We start from the raw sequence: 18,104 nt of genomic DNA on the forward strand, positions 1-18,104 counted from the left end.
ACCCCTGACTACAGGACTTTAGATTTTACCTGGACTAAACTCTGCTACAGAAACCAAGTGCTTCGACAATCTGCACGACGCTGGATGACTGAAGAATCTCCCATGGAGTAAAGGAGTTACTCCCCTGCAAGGCAGGCACCTAAACGCATCTGACCGGTTTGCATCTCCCGAGCTCCTGATGACTCTGAAGATTTCTGCAGCACAGGAGGTGGGTTCCCAAGGTCTCTGAGGTCGATCTGCTCTCTCAGCAATTCTGAGACCAGTATCCCTCGTGGGGACAGTGCAACCCGAACCCCTGTGCACCATGTACTTTTGCAGCAGCATATGCTTTTCAGCGATCCCTGAGGCTGTGCTTTGGGCTACTTGTAGTCCTGACCCCGAGCAGTATTTCCACTGAAGATTTCCGGCCTACACTCCACGAGTGTTCCGTGGGCTGGTATTTCGTGATTCAGCTCGAGGTCCCTTCCTGATCCCCGGTCCGTTGGCCTGTGGGGCCCTGTGAAGGTAACTTGGACTTTCAGTGGCCTTTCCTGGGTGCTCCAGATGTGCCCTGACTTTCCATAGCTTGGAGAGTCCCCAGGACCTTGCTGGTCCTCACCGAAGCGTATTTCCTCTGCACGCATGGGTTGCAGTTGCCAAGGCTTGTTGGTGTTCAATCCGGACACTGACCCCCCAGCACTCGACAGCCTTCTTGGGACAGCTCACCTCCGGACTTTGGTAATCGTCGACGTCTCCTGGTACCCGTGGCTGCAGAGTCAAGCATCGCATCTTCTCACCTGAAGCAGCTGTCATTGGTGGGCATTCGTCTATCGTGCCCCTGGTCACTTTGAAGTGACTGTGACTCTGTCCCCTCTGCTTTCAGGTTCTTCTCACCTCGGATCCAGGCTTGCATTCGACCGGACACTTTTCATCTTCCCGACAGCAGCACTTTTCCGCATCACGCCATTGAAAACGACAAAGGTTCCCGACATCACTTGACCCCTATGCACCCGGCTCCTCTGGGATAGGTAACACGGGTATCTCGGTACTCTTGCGTAGTTCACCAGCCCTTACTACTCTGCACTGGCTTCCCATTCAGGAAATAATCAGTTTCAAGGCAATGTGCATTGCCCACAAAGCCATTTTGGGGAAAGGCTCATTCACTCTGTGGTGCAACTCCACCGCTCCAATAAGACTTTGAGATCCGACAATAAACGTCTACTCGCAGTTCCCTTGATCAAGCGATCACGAACCGGAGGTCGGCGGTTTGCATACAATGCAGCCAAGCTTTGGAACCGGCTCCCCGACCATATACGTCTGGAATCTAATCATCTTAATTTCAGAAAACAGCTTAAAACTTTTCTTTTTCCATTATCTTTTCTTAGTTTATTAGGTGCCACATTAAGCGCTGGGATGCCCATGGGTAGCCATGTGCTACATAAATGTGTATTCATTCATTCAAGGGATCTGGCCTTAGCACCTTCTATGTTTGAAAGGGTCTGCTTAAAGTCCTCTCCATAGTGTCCTTAATCTTTAAAATTCCAACCGCGACTTTCCCATAGGATTGTACCGAGCTCGCGCCTGTGTTCACACAATGCTCCCGTCCTCTGTGGGTCTCCTGTGTCACTACTTTGGGTGGTTCCTTGGGGTCCCAGCGATTCTACGTGCTCTAGGCACTGTGTCGAGTCAAGTCGTGGTTGTTATACCACTTTCTTAATATATGGTTTGATCTCCCCTTGGAGCCCACTGTGCATTGTGCTATTTACTGTTGTTCTAGTGATTTCATATTGTGTGCTTTGTTCTCTAATATCATAAAGAGGTTAGTAGAGAGTGTTTAGTAATACATACATATATTTTATATATCGCTTGTGTGGTTCTCCTTTCATTTGATCATTCAGGAGGTTCTAATCTGGTAAAACAAGCTGCTTTACATTCCTTCGAGACTTAGCCTGAAGGCTGATCCCCATAGCTACCACTAGGATAGCTTTCAATAAAAGTTGCATTTAACCTAATCATCAATAAGGGTTGTTTGGACTGGTACACGGTGCCCACTTTAATTAGTGGTCAACTTCTCACACTCCCCTTCCGTTCCCCCATATCCCTCACGACTGGGTAATAATGAAAGACCATCCCCACAGGCTAGTGTCAATCGAGATGTGACACAGGCGAGCAGATAGACAATAGCAAAAAAATGACATAATGTGTGTATTTGTAAAGTGTACATTCACCCAAGGGTATCCTGACACTGAACAACAGATGTTTATTGTTACCCAACTCAATGATACTCATTTTATCGACCTCCGAGGCTAAAAGGCTTAGAGGACCCACCAGGATTTGAACCTGTGACCTAGAGGTCAAACGCAGGCCCTACAGTAGGCACATTAGTCCACTAAGCCAGCAGACCCTGCGTCAAGAAAGACAGACAAGTAAAAACAAATTCAGGCCAGTGGAATACCACAAGAATGATAGACAGACATCGATCTAGCAGATCGACAGGCTGATAGAACAGCAAACAGACCGACTGACTGCCACTGCGCTGATTTACCATAAACCAAGGGACTTATTTATGAGCCCCCTGCGCTGCCGATGGGTCCATTTTTGTGACGCACCAGCAGCGTAAAATATGCACCACACTAAAGTGATGCATCTAAGCAGATGCGTCACTTTGTAAACCACTTTGCTACATTATACCTGCGTCGGGTATTAGGTATGCAGGGTGAGCATTCCAATGCAAAAAAAAGCTCGTAAAAGTGTTGCAGTGAAATCTATGAGATTTCACTGTGACACTTCTAGGATGTCACTGCGTCAAATCTGTACGCCTGCCTCACAGCATGCGTAAGACTGACGCAGGCACTTTCACATGGGACATTTCAGGAGTTGTGTCTGTTTTCAGACACACCTCAGCCACGTTTGCACCTACAGATACGTCAGGAATACTGGCGTATCTGTAAATTCTTGCGACATGGAGCGCCGTACAGTAAATATGGTGCATCCATGTTGTTGCAAGGAGGACGCCCTGAAAAGTGTTGCATCGCTGTTTTCAGGCAGCGATGCAACACTGTTCATAAATGAGGCCCCAACAGACATCCAACTAGCTGATAGACACCAGACTAGCAGACAGCCTGGCAAATCGACACCAGTCTAACAGACATCAGCCTAGTAGACAGCTATCGATCAACCCAAACACAGGCGCAGTACCACAGCACACACTGAGACAGCAAAGACTCTAAACAAAGAAGACATTCCAGGGCACTTGTGAGACAAGCACTCCTCCCACCGTGCAGTGCGCCCTACCTGCAGATGCCTCCAGCGGTTTTGCAGCTGTACTAGCCACTGAGGATCCACTTCCGGTCTCTCCTCCAGACACGGGTCCGAGAACTTCAGCCTGTCGGCCAACTACAGCAGGGACAGAAAACAGGATTGACGATAATATTCTTCAGTAGATATCCTACCCGAGTCCTCCCATTAAGTTTAGAGAGGAAACTCCGCTCCACCTAGCCCGAAGCTGAGAAGTGTCACTGTCACCCCCGGCCCCAACAGTGCAGCTCGTTGCATTTGCAAACACTGGATGTGTTAATTTGCCGCACTATGTTTGCAAACCTCCACCTGGCAGCGTCTCTTAAATGTGTGAGAATGGCCCTGAGCAGAGTTATGTTTTTATCTGTTATCTGAGGAACAGACAACTTGACACCGTTAACCCTTCCATTGCTTAACAAACTGCAAATGTGAAGCACTTTTTTGCTTCGAAGACGCCATCGGGGAAACAAATAATCATGAACAGCAAGTTTAATGTTTAAACAATTGCCAGGACTCTTATGAGCTTAGTTACAAATTGATAAATGGAAAAATGTATGGGATGTACAAAAAGTAAAACCCCAAAATGGTCTTTTCACATTCCTTTGTCATTATATTAAATTGATGCTTTTGTGAACTAGGCCCTTGACCTTTTAAGTGAGCATTAATACAAGCACATGACATCACTTCTTGTAACATCGCGTCTGGTTACGTCACTGTGAACTGCATAAAATTACCCCCCCTACTATTTAGGTAACATCCACTAAAACACAGTCATTACATTGTACTGTTTTTACAACGCAACTGCCTTTACATCGCATGCCATTACAACGCATGGTATTACAACGCATGTCACTACAACGCATGCCATTACAACGCATGCCATTACAACGCAAGCCATTACAACGCATTATAAGGTAAGTAATGGAGATTTTTTAGTTTTAGGGTGGGTATGGGATTTGGGGTAGATGGGAATAGTCATTTTTATCCCTACACTATCCAACACGTTCCCTAAAGTTGCACTCGCTGGAGTGGGAATAGTAATTTTTACCCCTACACTATCCAACACTTACCGTACTTGAGCCCTAAAAGTATTATGCGTTGCAATGGTATGCGCTGTAATGGTATGCGTTGTAATGGTAGTTTTTAAAAATGCATGGTAAAAAATGCATGGTAATGGCATGCGTTGTAAAATCATGCGATGTAAAAACCGTGTTGTAAAAGCATGCGTTGTACTTGTTTGCGTTGTAACATCATATATTCCTACTATTTCCTTAGGACTGGTGCCCTGTTCTTAAGCCTTTGCTCCTAGTCGTCTCTTTCAGGCTCTCAATGCCTCGCTCACAGTCCTGTTGGGTTCCAGAGTACCCAGCATGTCTCCAGGAGTCTGTCTTTATTTCACCATCAGGCACACCAGAGCACACCAAGTGGACAGTCACTTAAATCACAGACCATGCTAAATGTTCACCTTAACTTCTTTCTCAACAACACATCATCACTGCTCTACATTTCTACCCTCCATCAGGTCACCCAGATATTCTCTCTTTGATGCCTGCTCTACATATTTAACAAGGGGCTACTTGTGAGGCAGGCTGCAGGCCTATTTGAGGCGGCCCCACCCAACAATCAAGGGGAAGAGGATGCAGAATTACGGCTAGAGCGGTCGACCTCGAAGCTGGGGAACTGGGTTCGAGTCTCGACAACGACGCTCAACATCCTGTGATTCTGGGAAAATCACTTAATCTCCCCCTGGCTAACAATGAATGTGTCCTTGTGTAATGAAACTGGTGCTCATGTAAAGCGCCTGATACCCGAATATCGGGTCTAGTTCGCGCTATATAAAACTCTACCTAAAGAAAAAAGCAGCACACACTCCACCATTAGCAATTGTAATACCTCCAATGACAATGCAAACCAGATACCAGCTTCATTCTGAAGCGGGTTGCCCTGGATTAGTTTCAAGAGCAACAAAGAAGAAAAAAACATTTAAAAAATCCAGCCGCAAAATGGCGATCACCCCTCCTAAGATTGGAACACGAGCTAGTGCGAACTGTGGTGTAAGGTAGGGGGAGGGAGCTATTTGACGGCAGGAGGCGTCAGAGGGATAATTCTCTACAACTGAGCAGGCGCTTCCTCAGGGAGAGCTACAGAGCAACAGAAGAGCGCCACCTGCCGTCAGAGGCAGAGCTTCCTGAAACAGAGAGACTGCAGGTGGCATCAGCAGGGACATCTAAAGGATTTTGGGGGCCCGGGCCACACGTATTTAACGGACCTGATTGAAACAGTTTTGAATTTATGATCCAATTTCAGCTCTTTCATACCCATTGGTCTAAATTCTAAATGTATTTACATCTAATATTCAGGGACAGTGATGGTGTTTTCAGTATTGAAACACAGCAGCTGCTCACTAATATTACTGCACATAATCTGTCTGACCCCCTCCCAAGCGTCTCATATGTCAGGTCCTGTTTTGATCTAAAAGAAACTTTTTGTGAATGTTGCATAAAACGTAAATAGCGAAGTCCGTGTGGTTTATACACAACCGCTTAGGGTCAAAGGAGCACAAGTCTGCTGACTCAAAACAACACTGTATGTTGTTTAAGGAGAAAAAACCTAAATAGGTTTTATATAAAGCCCTCACTCGCCAACCTGGTTGGTGACATGCTTCATCATTGGGCTCCACTGGGTATGGCCGAATGCCATCCCAGTGTGCTGCAACGCCAGGTTACTGCGGAGCGGGGTTCGTGTGAGGTGACAGTGAATTTAAAAGCTTCCAATTGAGTCAAAAAGGCAATTTTATTTGTTTTGCTAATTGGAAATATTAAAAAGGGAGAAGAGTGAGGATCAAAAATTAGAAGACCAGGTTCACTCTGTGGCGGTCAACATGTTTCTGCCTTAATGTATGGTATACAAGCTTTCGTCAGGACCAGAGTGGGGGTGCAGAGTCCCGGTGGTATGAGCGCGCTAAGGCTCACCCTGCCGAAGACTGTGAGTGTGAAAAATTATATTAAAAATTACCCGACAACAATTATAGTGGTGGAGAGAAACGAGTTTATCCTTGTGACCGACAGACACACAACAGAAGACAAAAAATGAAAGCATTATAAGTATTAATGTCCATACTGTAATCAGTCGCTGCCAAGTCAGCCAAGCAGCAAACAAGGTGCTCATTCGGTGATGTGCCATTAGGTTGTACCACTGGTGCACTATTTGTGAGATCGGTGCACCTAAAAGTACCAAGGCTCAGGTGTCAGGCAAGTAACTTGAAACTCGTCCTGAATAGCGTGTCTAGTTGAGTATATCGAGACATACGTGATTGCTGTATAACGTGATAACGGCTATATAGCATATGGGCAAGGGGGACGTAGGAACGTACCCCTGTGTAGGTCATAGATAGAGACTAACAATAAGAAGAGACCCAATCTTACTCGGAGGCATATCCGTATGAAGCCTCAGGGATCCCGGGAGAAGGGTGGGAGCATATGGCACACCCTGGAATTGAAGGAGAGATGAAAGGAAAGTGGTTGAATCACCAAGTGCGCGGTGTCTCGCTGGGAAGCGTTTACCGTAACTTGGAGGGAAAGGGGACGGGACTTTACTCACGCCCTCGTTGCTCGGCACCCGTTCGGTACCTATAGAACGCCTCTCTTGCCCGGGTCCAGGTGATAGGGGCCCGGAGTGAGGAGCTCGTATATATAGTAGCGAAGCTGACGTGCGTCGCTATGGTAGGCAAATCACATGGCTAGAGACTAAAGACGGCCACACTGATTGGTCCAGCTATGCCCATGCTGATGTATGATAGGATATGCTGGAGGCTAGGGAGCCAATCGTGTCAGAGTTAAGAGATGGACAATGCCGTGTAGTCTAGGATACCTGATAGGGAAGGAAACAGGTTTTTTTATTGTTAAGACGAAACTTTATTGAGAGTAAGACTATTAAAATCTCCCATCGTAAATGGTTGATTCGGAGTATCATGTGGTAGATGACAACTCCCATGTATATAGTTGGAACTATATTCGAGAGTAGAACTATGACGGGCAACCGTTAGGCATAGTATCGTGTTGATCTGCACAAAGTACACCACGGCAGAAAAATTAATATACTTGCGAAGCAAGTAGTATTAATAAGAAAACACTCTATGCACGGGGTAGGTGGCAGGTACGGGGCAGAGAGTTGGGGTGCACAGATGTCCGCGTTATTACATACAACTGTGTAAGAAGGACACAGGGAGGGAGTCTTTCAGGAAAAGGAAAACTGAGGGGTACCAGTCCTGAAAACGTGGTTAAGTCACCAATAAGCAATTAGACTCAACGCAGGGGTTCTAGATTGGTGATAATTAGGGGCAACAGAGAGTATTAGAGACTTATAATACTGTAGCCCAAGGTATGTTGTCATTAAGCCCACTGTGATTAGTCCCCAGACGGTAGACCCATCTCTGTTCCTTTTCGAAAAGGATTTTTTGAATGTTCCGCCGTGGGGTGATCTCCTCAATAATGGTCCATGTTAAGTCATTGGTGGTATGATTGGAAGTCAGGAAATGTTCACTCAGTTTTGTTGTGATGCGTTTGCACCTGATGTTGCTCCGGTGCTCACATATTCTGAGTTTAACTTTTCTGGTAGTCATTCCTACGTAACATGGACCATTAGTCTGGGGACTAATCACAGTGGGCTTAATGACAACATACCTTGGGCTACAGTATTATAAGTCTCTGGTCTTCTAATTTTTGACCCTCACTCTTCTCCCTTTTTAATATTTCCAATTAGCAAAACAAATAAAATTGCCTTTCAATTGGAAGCTTTTAAATTCACTGTCACCTCACACGAACCCCGCTCCGCAGTAACCTGGCGTTGCAGCACACTGGGATGGCATTCGGCCATACCCAGTGGAGCCCGATGATGAAGCATGTCACCAACCAGGTTGGCGAGTGAAGGCTTTATATAAAACCTATTTAGGTTTTATCTCCTTAAACAACATACAGTGTTGTTTTGAGTCAGCAGACTTGTGCTCCTTTGACCCTAAGAGGTTGTGTATAAACCACACGGACTCCGTTGTTTTTTGAGATTTATCCCTCGAGGGGAGTAGCCGTGTTGTGTTCCCTTCCTCTCTCGTTGTTTTTGTGTAAAACGTAAATAGAACATCTCTCTGCAAAATGTCTGTAATAGACTTTCACAAGTCATCCACATTAAAAATAAATTAAAGAAAAACGGTATTTAAAACAATCTGTTTAAGAATTATTCAAGGTCATCAGGGCTAGATTCTCTACAGAGCAGAACTGGTTGTATCAGGAGCGCCCTGAAAGCCTGAGGCCCTGGGCCAGAGCCCACTTTGCCCCTGTATTAAAACGTCTCTGATCAGGAGAGTACCTGCAACAGCTAGGCACCGGATGGCGAGGCACTGGAGGGCGAGGTACCTGCAATAGCCAGTGTGCCAGAGGCACTGGAGGGCGAGATAACTGCAACAGCCAGTGTGCACGAGGCACCGTATGCCGAGGTACCTGCAACAGCTAGTGGGCAGGATGCACCAGAGGGCGAGGAACTTGCAACAGCCAATGTGCAGGAGGCACCGGAGGGCAAGGTATCTGCAACAGCCAGTATGCCGGAGGGCGAGGTACCTGTAAAAGCCAGGCTGCAGGAGGCATCAGAGGGCGAGGTACCCGCAACAGCAAGACTGCAAGAGGCACCAGAGGAAGAGGTACCTGCAACACACCAATGGCAAGAGGAACCAGAGGGTGAGGTACCTGCAACAGCCAGACGGCAGGAGGCATTGGAGGGCGAGGTACCTGCGACAGCCAGTCTGCAGGATGCACCGGGCCGAGGTACTGGCAACAGCCAGGCTGCAGAAGGCATCAGAGGGAGAGTACCTACGACAGCCAGGCTGCAGGAGGCACTGGAGGGCGAGGTACCTGCAACAGCCAGGCTGCAGGAGGTACCGGAGAGCGAGGTACCGGCAACAGCTAGGCTGCAGGAGGCATCAGAGGGCGAGGTACCTCCAACAGCAAGACTGCAAGAGGCACCAGAGGGCGAGGTACCTGCAACACACCAATGGCATGAGGCATCAGAGGGAGAGGTACCTGCAACAGCCAGGTTGCAGGAGGCACCAGAGGGTGAGGTACCGGCAACAGCCAGGCAGCAGGAGGCATCAATGGGAGAGGTACCTGCAACAGCCAGGCTGCATGAGGCACCAGGGGGAACAGGGGGCGAGGTACCAGCAACAGCCAGACTGCAAGAGGAACCAGAGGGCGAGGTACCTGCAACAGCCAGACGGCAGGAGGCATTGGAGAGAGAGGTACCTGCGACAGCCAGGCTGCAGGATGCACCGGAGCTGAGGTACCGGCAACAGCCAGGCTGCAGAAGGCATCAGAGGGCGAGGTACCTACGACAGCCAGGCTGCAGGAGGCACTGGAGGGCGAGGTACCTGCAACAGCCAGACTGCAGGAGGTGTCAGAGGGCGAGGTACCAGCAACAGACCGACTGCAGGACGAACCAGAGGGTGAGGTACCTGCAACAGCCAGCTGCAGGAGGCCTCAGAGGGCGAGGTACCTGCAACAGCCAGGCTGCAGGAGGTATCAGAGGATGAGGTACCTGCAACAGTCAGGCTGCAGGAGGCACGAGGGGACCAGGGGAGAGGTAGCGGCAACAGCCAAGCTGCAGGAGGCACCAGGGGGCGAGGTACTGGAACAGCCAGGCTGCAGGAGGCACCAGGGGGCGAGGTACGGGGAACAGCCAGGCTGCAGGAGGCACCAGGGGGGAGGTACCTGCAACAGCCAGGCTGCAGGAGGCACCAGGGGGCGAGGTACCGGCAACAGCCAGGCTGCAGGAGGCATTAGAGGGTTAGGTACCTGCAACAGCCAGACTGCAGGAGGCAACAGCCAGACTGCAGGAGGCATCAGAGGGTGAGCTTCCTGCAATAGAACAGAGCATGAGGTATCAGAGGGAGAGGTACTTACGACAGAAGGTCGCTAGGTGGTATCTGAGGGAGTGCCCACTGTAACAGCCAGACAGCAGAAGGCACCAAAGGAAAAGCTTACTGAACTGTAAGTCTTAAGGAGGCATTGGAGAGAGGGTTACCTACAGCTATCACTGCTATGCATTTGAGGGAAAGCGCCTTATAAAAGGTGGTCTGCTAGGAGCAATCTGCCAGTGAGCTCCTTGCAATAGTCGGACAGTATTTAATATAAACGAAGGTTTTACTTCGAGCATTTGGTGGGAAAGTAAAACTAACACATGACATGCACCTATGAGGGCTGTGTGAAGTGATAATGTTCTGTCTGGAAGAAGAGGAACATTACATGCTCCTATTAAGCAGCGCCTCACTGTACACATATATTCACTCAGTCTGTCAGCAGCTAATTAACAACACAACGAGCTGCCGAGACTGTGTTGTACCTTAAAGAGTTCAGCCAGGAGCACAGAAGCACCATCCTGGGCCAAGATGGCGCCTGCAATCCCCTCGCAGTAATGGAACGCTTGCGACACAAGTCCGTAGTCTGCCAGTCGGGAGGCGTAGATCAGCTTATACACCTGTGAATACAGAACAATGTGTAAAAGGGCTGTATTAACCTGGGGGAAATACAGGTTTAAGGCCATGAATAAGGAAACACAGTAACAGACTAAACTGCAGGGGAGGCTTAGTGCCACTTTCACTTGCCATACATAGGGTCGTTAAGTATTAAGAGGAAGAAGCATGCTCAGTACAACTGTATGGTATTGGGGGGAAGTGTCTGAGAGACAGTTTGGGCCTTATCTACAACAAAATGACACAGCGCGGCACTGCAAGTTATGTAGCTGCGCCATGCTGCGTCATTTTCATAGCACAGGGATGCATCGCATTAACTTCAATACAACGCATCCCTGTTCTTTCCCCTGTGCTGGCGCACAATTGGCTGCCATGTGCCAACGCAGGCACCTGAGCATCATTTTGCAAGGCTGCCTGCGCTGCTGGGATGATATGTTTTTGTGCAAGAAGGGCCACCTTCCTGCACAAAACAATAATTAATGTCCTTTTCCTCTTTCTGTGCATGCTGCAGAATGCAACACGCATAGAAAAAGCAAAAAAAAAGAGGAGAAATACAAGTGTTTCTCCTTGTTGCTTCATTCCTACTCCTCCCCTGGGGAAGGGTAGGATTCTGACGCATTCCCAGTTTTACAAAATATTGCTAATCTGGGAATGCGTCAAGTTCCATGGATGTTGCGTGGGAACACCCACAGCAACACCCATAGAACGCCCCTTTCACGCAGAGTAATGCGTGAAAGGGGCCCATATTTACAAGGCCAAGAAAAGCCAAAAAAGTGACACAACGGCAGCGCAATGGGCTTGTAACTAAGCACTCACGTTTCTTACAGCGGCATTGCAGGAATGAATGGAACGGGGTGTCTCCTGCAGTCCAGCACGTGGATGCTTTCTGCACGCCACTATTATAGAGGATCTATGTGGACACTACCATGCAGTCTGGTGTTACAGGAAAACTGCTTGGGTTGTGTGGTGTGGAAGGTCCTGTTTAATAAGAGCTGTAGCCCTTGTGTGTTGAGGTTTTCTCAACAGTCCAACCTTGTCATTGCAGGACAGTTTTTTTACAGGCTCTTTAAAATCTTTCAATATAGTGTGGGCATGGATGAAGGTGTAACAAAGAAGACTGCAGGTGTGCTACCTGTATCAAGGTGTTGACGGCACACTGCAGTCTAGATTAGGAAGTGTTGGGGCGTTTCACACAGACGCAATTATAGTGATGTTGTCTGAATAAAGGGATGGAGGCCTATCCAAAGCCACCATTATTTACTGTGCCACCTGGAGATGATCGTGGTAATACCAAAAAACGTGTTATAGCTAGTCTCAAAGTAGTGGCTAGGTGTGTGGTTATTATTTTTAAGTTTATGGTTATAAATCAGGTTAGGGTTCTTGCTAGGTAAATGGCGAAATGTGGGCCTCGGGTTAGGGTTAGTTTGAGAGTTGTTTTTGAGTTAGGGGTAGGCTTGTTGTGCTTAGAGCTGGGATTCTGATAGTGGATGAAGCTGGGATAGGTGCAAAGGTTATGGTTAATAATTAGTTCAAGCTCAAGGTGTGGGGATGTGTAGGGTCATTTGGGTTCAAGGTAGGCTAAAGGTTGTGATGAGGGTTGGGATTAAGGTTGTGTTAGGATTAGGGATAGGCTGTCGTCATAGAAAGGGATCCCCTAGCCAATCTATATCACAGAAAGACATATGATAAGGCGGGATAGGGCAGGGGTAAGAGTTAGGGTTGTTTTAAAGGTTGGGATAATGGTATAGGTAGGGTTATGGTCGTGGTTATGGTTATTTTTAAGCTCAGGGTTAGAGTTGCGGTGTGAGTTTCAGTCTTGATTTAATTTTTAGGCCTGCCATTATTTCTTTTGTGCGGGTTTTGAGGTACTGGTTGAGCTAATTAACAAAAGAAAGTGATACTAATTACCCTTTCAGGTTGGGATTCAGAACACTGAAGCGGGCTGCGGGCCAGTTTTGCTGTTTGTCTCACCCTAGGGGATGTTCTTACCTGTTTCCCTCCATAGAGTAGGTAGGCCTTTGGTTGAGAGTCAGGCAATACCCTGTAACTATGTGCTACAAGGGTGCTCCCTACATGGAGACTTCCTAGGCATCCGGACGTGTGCTGTACTGTAGCCCCAGTGGAGCACTCTTGGGGTCCACTACAGTATATACAGGGATGCAAGAGATGCTGTGGTGTCTCAGTCGTGTCCCTGTATCACAGAGGGTGTTGACGCATGTCTAACAGTCTTGTATTATGGAGATGTTACCTGGGTGTTGCTCGTCGTGTATCGTTATGGCTGTGACCCGGAGGGCGGATTGATGGACGCCACCATATTGTCTTTTATTACAGGCAATATTACTTGGATTAAATGTATTTGGATGAGCCCTGCTGTCCTTGGTTATAAGGGTCTGACATGGACGAATGGTGTTTTGGTGTCTTCCACAGTCTAGTTTTATAGGTGACATAACGTTGATTGATAATACAGGAAGGCTTCTGGGTGTATCAGTGCCAAGAGTTTTACCACCATCCTCTAAGAAGCTGTCTTGTCGGGCAGTTTATGGGGCTTCCTTCTTTGGTACCGTCCTATGGGACTGCTGTTTGGGTGCGGCAATGTCTGGCATGGTGTGCTGTCCCACAGAAAGGTTGTCTAGGTGGAACGCTTTATGGGGGGTGTAGTACTGTACTGTAGGAAGAATGTGTGGGTTGGGCAATGTCTTCTATAGTTCAGTACTGGGGGTTTTGGCTAGGTGAAGCAGTTCTTGGAGTGCAGCACTGTCATTTCGGGAGCTTGTCTTGTTGCAGCAGTGTCTAGGGTGCAGTGCAGTTGTACAGGAAGTTTGTCTAAGTGAAGCAGTGTCTACAGATGTCATACTGTCCTTTGAGGAGGCCACCTGGATGGAGCAGTACTTTGCGATGTAGTACTGTAATAAGACACTTGTGTGGCTGAAGCAGTTTTTAGGGTGTACTACTGTCCTACACAAAGGTTGTTGGATTGGAGCAGTGGATATGGATGCCTTCTGTCATACTGTAGTGCAATAGTTTTGCCTGGATGGATCTGTGTTTTAGGATGTAGTGCTGACCTCCTTGAACTTTGTCAAGGTGCAGCACTGTCTTGAAGGGTGCCCTCTGCAGTCCTGTAAGAAGGTATCCAAGTGGAGCCAGGTCTGGTGGTGCTATCCGTAGTAAAGCGCTGCTAAGAGTTTGCCTGTGTTGATCAGTGTTTCGGAATGCAGTATTGTCCTATAGGAAGGCTGTCTCGGTTGAAGACTTAGAGAGGTAAGATTGGGCGGGAGGGATGCCAGGGGTCACACATCCCACACACATGTATTATAATGATGCTGTCTGAGTGAACAGAATGTATGGTCTGCATCACAAGGATAGTGTTTGAGTGGGAGAAATGTTTGGGGTACCTCCTGTATGAGAGAAGAGGTCGGAGTGAATGATCAGTCCGCGAATAATGTCTGGGAGATTAGGAAGTTTGGTGAAGATGATGTTTGGGCCACTGCTGAGTGAGAGGAGTGACTAGGGAGCCAAAGCCGTACTTCGTAGGATGGTTATTAGGGCCCTGCCACTGATCTCTATTACAATGAAGCAGTCTGGGTGAAGCGGATGATTGGTGTAAATCTATAGCAGAGAGCTGATGTTGCAAGGGTGAAGTGTTTGGGTACCTCCTGTGGTCCTATATTGCAGAGGGATAGGGGAAATCTGGGGAATGTTAGGGACCACTACCGCAGATGTACCGTAGAATGCAGTCCAGGGGAAGATGGTATTTGGTGCACATCTGTATCATAGCACTAGTGTCTCAGTGGCAGGAGTGACTGGAGGGCATCCTGAAGTCATGTGTTAGAGAAATAGTACTCCGGTGGGAGAGGTGTTCAGTGGTGGCTGCCATGCACGGCGGGTGGGGGTTGGGTGTCCAAAAATAAAAGACTTGCCTTCCTCTGAGACGCAACGTCCTCCTTTGGTCTTCTGGCAGGCTCCAATGTGGGACCCAGCAAACTCCCCTAACCAATCCTGGCGCTGCTCTCACCAGCATGAGCGCAGCGCCAGGATTGGAGGGAGCAGCCTCACTCAGCGCTCTCAAGAGCACTGGAGGCCTGCGATTTCTCTAACCAGCTGTCTAAGACAGCTAGGTTAGAGAACTTTAAAATGTGCGTGTCTGGCTGGCCATCACAAGACGGCCGGCCAAAATAGACAAGCGCATTTTAATACGCACAGCTCCCTGCTGCTGCCACTCGGCAGCACTGTCCCCGCCCTGTCCCGACACTTAGTTCCGGACGGGTTGCTGAAAAATAAAATGGTAATAAATAAACTTTATTGCCATTTTATTTTTCCGCTCTGGCCTGGGGCTTCTATTGGTGGGGCGACGCTCCTCCGCTCGAACGGAGGAGCCGCCCCCGTGTTAAAGGCCACAGTCCATCAGTCTCTATAAGGATGCAGTCTGGGCGCAGATGGTGTTTGGTCTCATTTGTATCACAGGGCCGGTCTCCCAGTGGCAGAGTGTCTGGGGTGTCTCTTGCAGCGCTGCTGTATTGGCGGTACCTGGAAGGAAGGGATGCAATATCCGGCCTGCCCCAGCTGCCGGCAGTACTCCAGGATCTCGGTGCACTGGATCGCTTCAGTGGTAGCGAAGGCCTTGAAGGTCTTACTGGGAAAAGAATGAGAAGACAGAGAGAGGATTTGAAGAGGTGGAAAACAAGAGGAGCTTCTCTTTCACAAGGGCCTCAGGGTGCATTCAAAGGGTCTCCAAGGGGAACATACACGGCTCTCTGGTGTTTAGCGGGTCACCACTTTCACAAAAACACAGAGCCGCCCAAGTTCATCCAACGCCCACCAGCACTAAAGTAAATGTGGCCTGTGGTATCGCCTGCCTGCACTACACTGCACATTATTACTTTATCTTCTTCACCCTTCGTGGTTACCTTTTCTGTTCTCAACATGATGTCTCGAATCCTCTAGGGCAGGCCTTGATACCTGATGGCTCTAGAGGATGCTGGGAAATGATGTGAAGTCATCTCATAAAACATGCTAACACACTGTGTGCATCACAAGCACAGATTACCAGTGCTTTACCTGTGGAACCACCGTCAAGAGAAAAGTTTACCTGTTGAGGCAGCAACACTGCTGACCTCTCAAACTTGATTGGAGACTTGTTTCCCATGTGAAGGCCCAAAGCAACAGGGCCCTGGCAATGGAAGAGTTAATGGAGGCGGGGTGGGGGCGGGGTCACAAAGGTGGTTGGTATTAGGTCTTGCCTGGCAAACGCAGCGCAAAGCGCTGCTGTCGCCAGCGAGATCTATTGTTGACTTGCCTCGGAAGTGGGACAGGAGATGGGCACGCGCAGGGCTTTTGGCGGATTGGAGCCTGTGAACGCGCGCGTACAGCCACGTGGTGTGCAGATCTCCTGTCCCCCTTCCTCCTCAGCACTTTCACTTTCCATTCCTCCCGTCGGCTCCACGGAGACGGCTTGTTTTAAATATTGCTTTTAGGAGGTCAAACATTGAAATAACAGGTGCATAAGGACCCTTCGTTTAAGAAGCATCTCAGGAAGCATACGCCAGGACCCTGGCAGGCAGCAACCGGGAGCGCCTGTGAAAACAGTCAAGCCACATTCTCTAATCGTGGAGTACGCAGCCCAGTGTAGCAATTCGGTGGGCCCAACCACATTGCCATTACTTGGTGCATTCTATCTCTGGCAGGCAGCTCTTCCCGGCTGGCCGGTCAATTTCACCTTTAGCTGCACTAGCGCAGGCCGGACGTGATGGCTACAGGGCAGCGCAGGAGAGGTGAGGGGGCGCATGTCGGCAAACTTACAGAGAAACACTCACAGGGGGTTGTGAAGAGCCTATGGCTGGGCGGTGTTCGGCCTGCACGCACGGGCACACTTGCGGCGGTGGCTCGCGGCCAGGCAGGCCATAAAGCAAGAGGGGATGTCTGAGACCCGACATGCAACGAGTGCAGACGAGACCGAGGCCAGCAGGAGATGACGTCCCATGATGTAGGTAGAGGCCGCGTGGCTCTGATCAGGGGAAAGTGACAGGGAGGCCGCTGCGAAGCTGGGTTTGAAAGAAAACCGACTGAGTTTGCCTCCCGTACCAGTCAATTTTGTTCTGCGCACGCCCAGCAGTGATGCAGCTGAGCGCCGTGGGTGCGTCACGGGAGCGCACCGTTGCCATGGGTGTCGGTCCGAGGCAATCGGCACGATGAGGCCACGAGGGTGAGTGTTCTATTGATTTCTTTAATTTTTATAGAGCGCTTCACAATAAAGTTAGAACACATCAATAAAAATTAAAGGCGTACATCAAAGGTGAAATAAAGTATTGGGTACTTTTTCCGAGGAGGTAGAGCTTTGCACTCAGAATTCATAGCAATGAAGAGCAGGTGGTACAGTATTCTGTGAGTGAGGTGCATCAGTAGATCGTGCAGGTTGAGGTTGGGATGTGATCGGAAGGGGGAGTGAGGAGGTGGTAGCGCTTTAGACCAGATATGAGACAAGGGGGGGGAGGGGATGAAGTGGTCTCTCGGCTAGAGCTGCTGACCTTGAAGCTGGGGAACCAGGTTCGAGCCTGGGAGTCGGCTCAACATCCTGTGATCTGGGCAAATAACTTAATATCCCCGTGCCTACCAAAAAAGCATTTGCAATGCAACAGGTCACGCATTTACGCGAGTTTGAGCTATTGGCATTATAAATGACAATGCCTTCTATTTATGTTTACGTTTTTGAAGCATAAATAAAACGCATTGTCATTTACAATGCCAATAGCTTAGACTCATGTAAATGCGAGACCTATTGCATTGCAAATGCTTGTTTGTTTCTGGATTCTCCCAGCGTGCCTGGTCCTTGGGCTGCTGTGCCCGTTACCATCCAGAGGCGCAACTAGAGCCAAATTTCGGGGGGGCTGAGAAAAAATTTCGGGGGGGGCTGAACTTTAAGCAATAGGCAGAGTGGAGCTGCAGGGGCTCTTAGAAGGGGTCAAACAACAGCAAGGCCTCATTAACATGCAAATGGTCTTTTAAAGACCTGTGAAGTGCTCGGGTGCGGCTGCTTTTTTGCTCGGGAAGGTGTCTCATCCCGGGCTGCCACACACGACGGGGGGGGGGGCTGAAGCCCTTTGAGTCCAATGGGTGTTGCGCGCCTGTTACCATCCAAACTAAAATACATTGCACACATTAAAAATTTAAATGCAAGTAATTTATTTGCAACAGAGTTTTCAGTCCTCAAACTGGTTACCTCAATTTTGCAAATGCATTGCTTGCATTTTAACGTAAATGACAACGCAAAGGAATTCCTATCACCCGTCACATTCCGCTCACCTTCCCTAACGCTATCCTT

General features: G+C 48.7%; 1 protein-coding gene across 3 annotated transcripts in view; it reads right to left on the bottom strand.

Annotated features, from left to right (window-relative positions):
* The window catches only part of SEC16B (SEC16 homolog B, endoplasmic reticulum export factor), a 325,648-nt gene that overhangs the window by 146,265 nt on the left and 161,279 nt on the right, over positions 1 to 18,104 (bottom strand). For all 3 annotated transcript variants that reach the window (XM_085601607.1, XM_085601609.1, XM_085601608.1), the window contains exons 15-17: positions 15,314 to 15,419; positions 10,660 to 10,794; positions 3,274 to 3,375 (exon numbers count right to left, since the gene is read on the bottom strand). In XM_085601607.1, the coding sequence (XP_085457733.1) occupies positions 3,274 to 3,375; positions 10,660 to 10,794; positions 15,314 to 15,419 (343 nt within the window). The remainder of the gene's footprint in view (positions 1 to 3,273; positions 3,376 to 10,659; positions 10,795 to 15,313; positions 15,420 to 18,104) is intronic.

Source organism: Triturus cristatus, chromosome 4_2 (genome assembly GCF_964204655.1).
Source record: "Triturus cristatus chromosome 4_2, aTriCri1.1, whole genome shotgun sequence".
In the NCBI taxonomy this organism is placed as follows: Eukaryota; Metazoa; Chordata; class Amphibia; order Caudata; family Salamandridae; genus Triturus; species Triturus cristatus.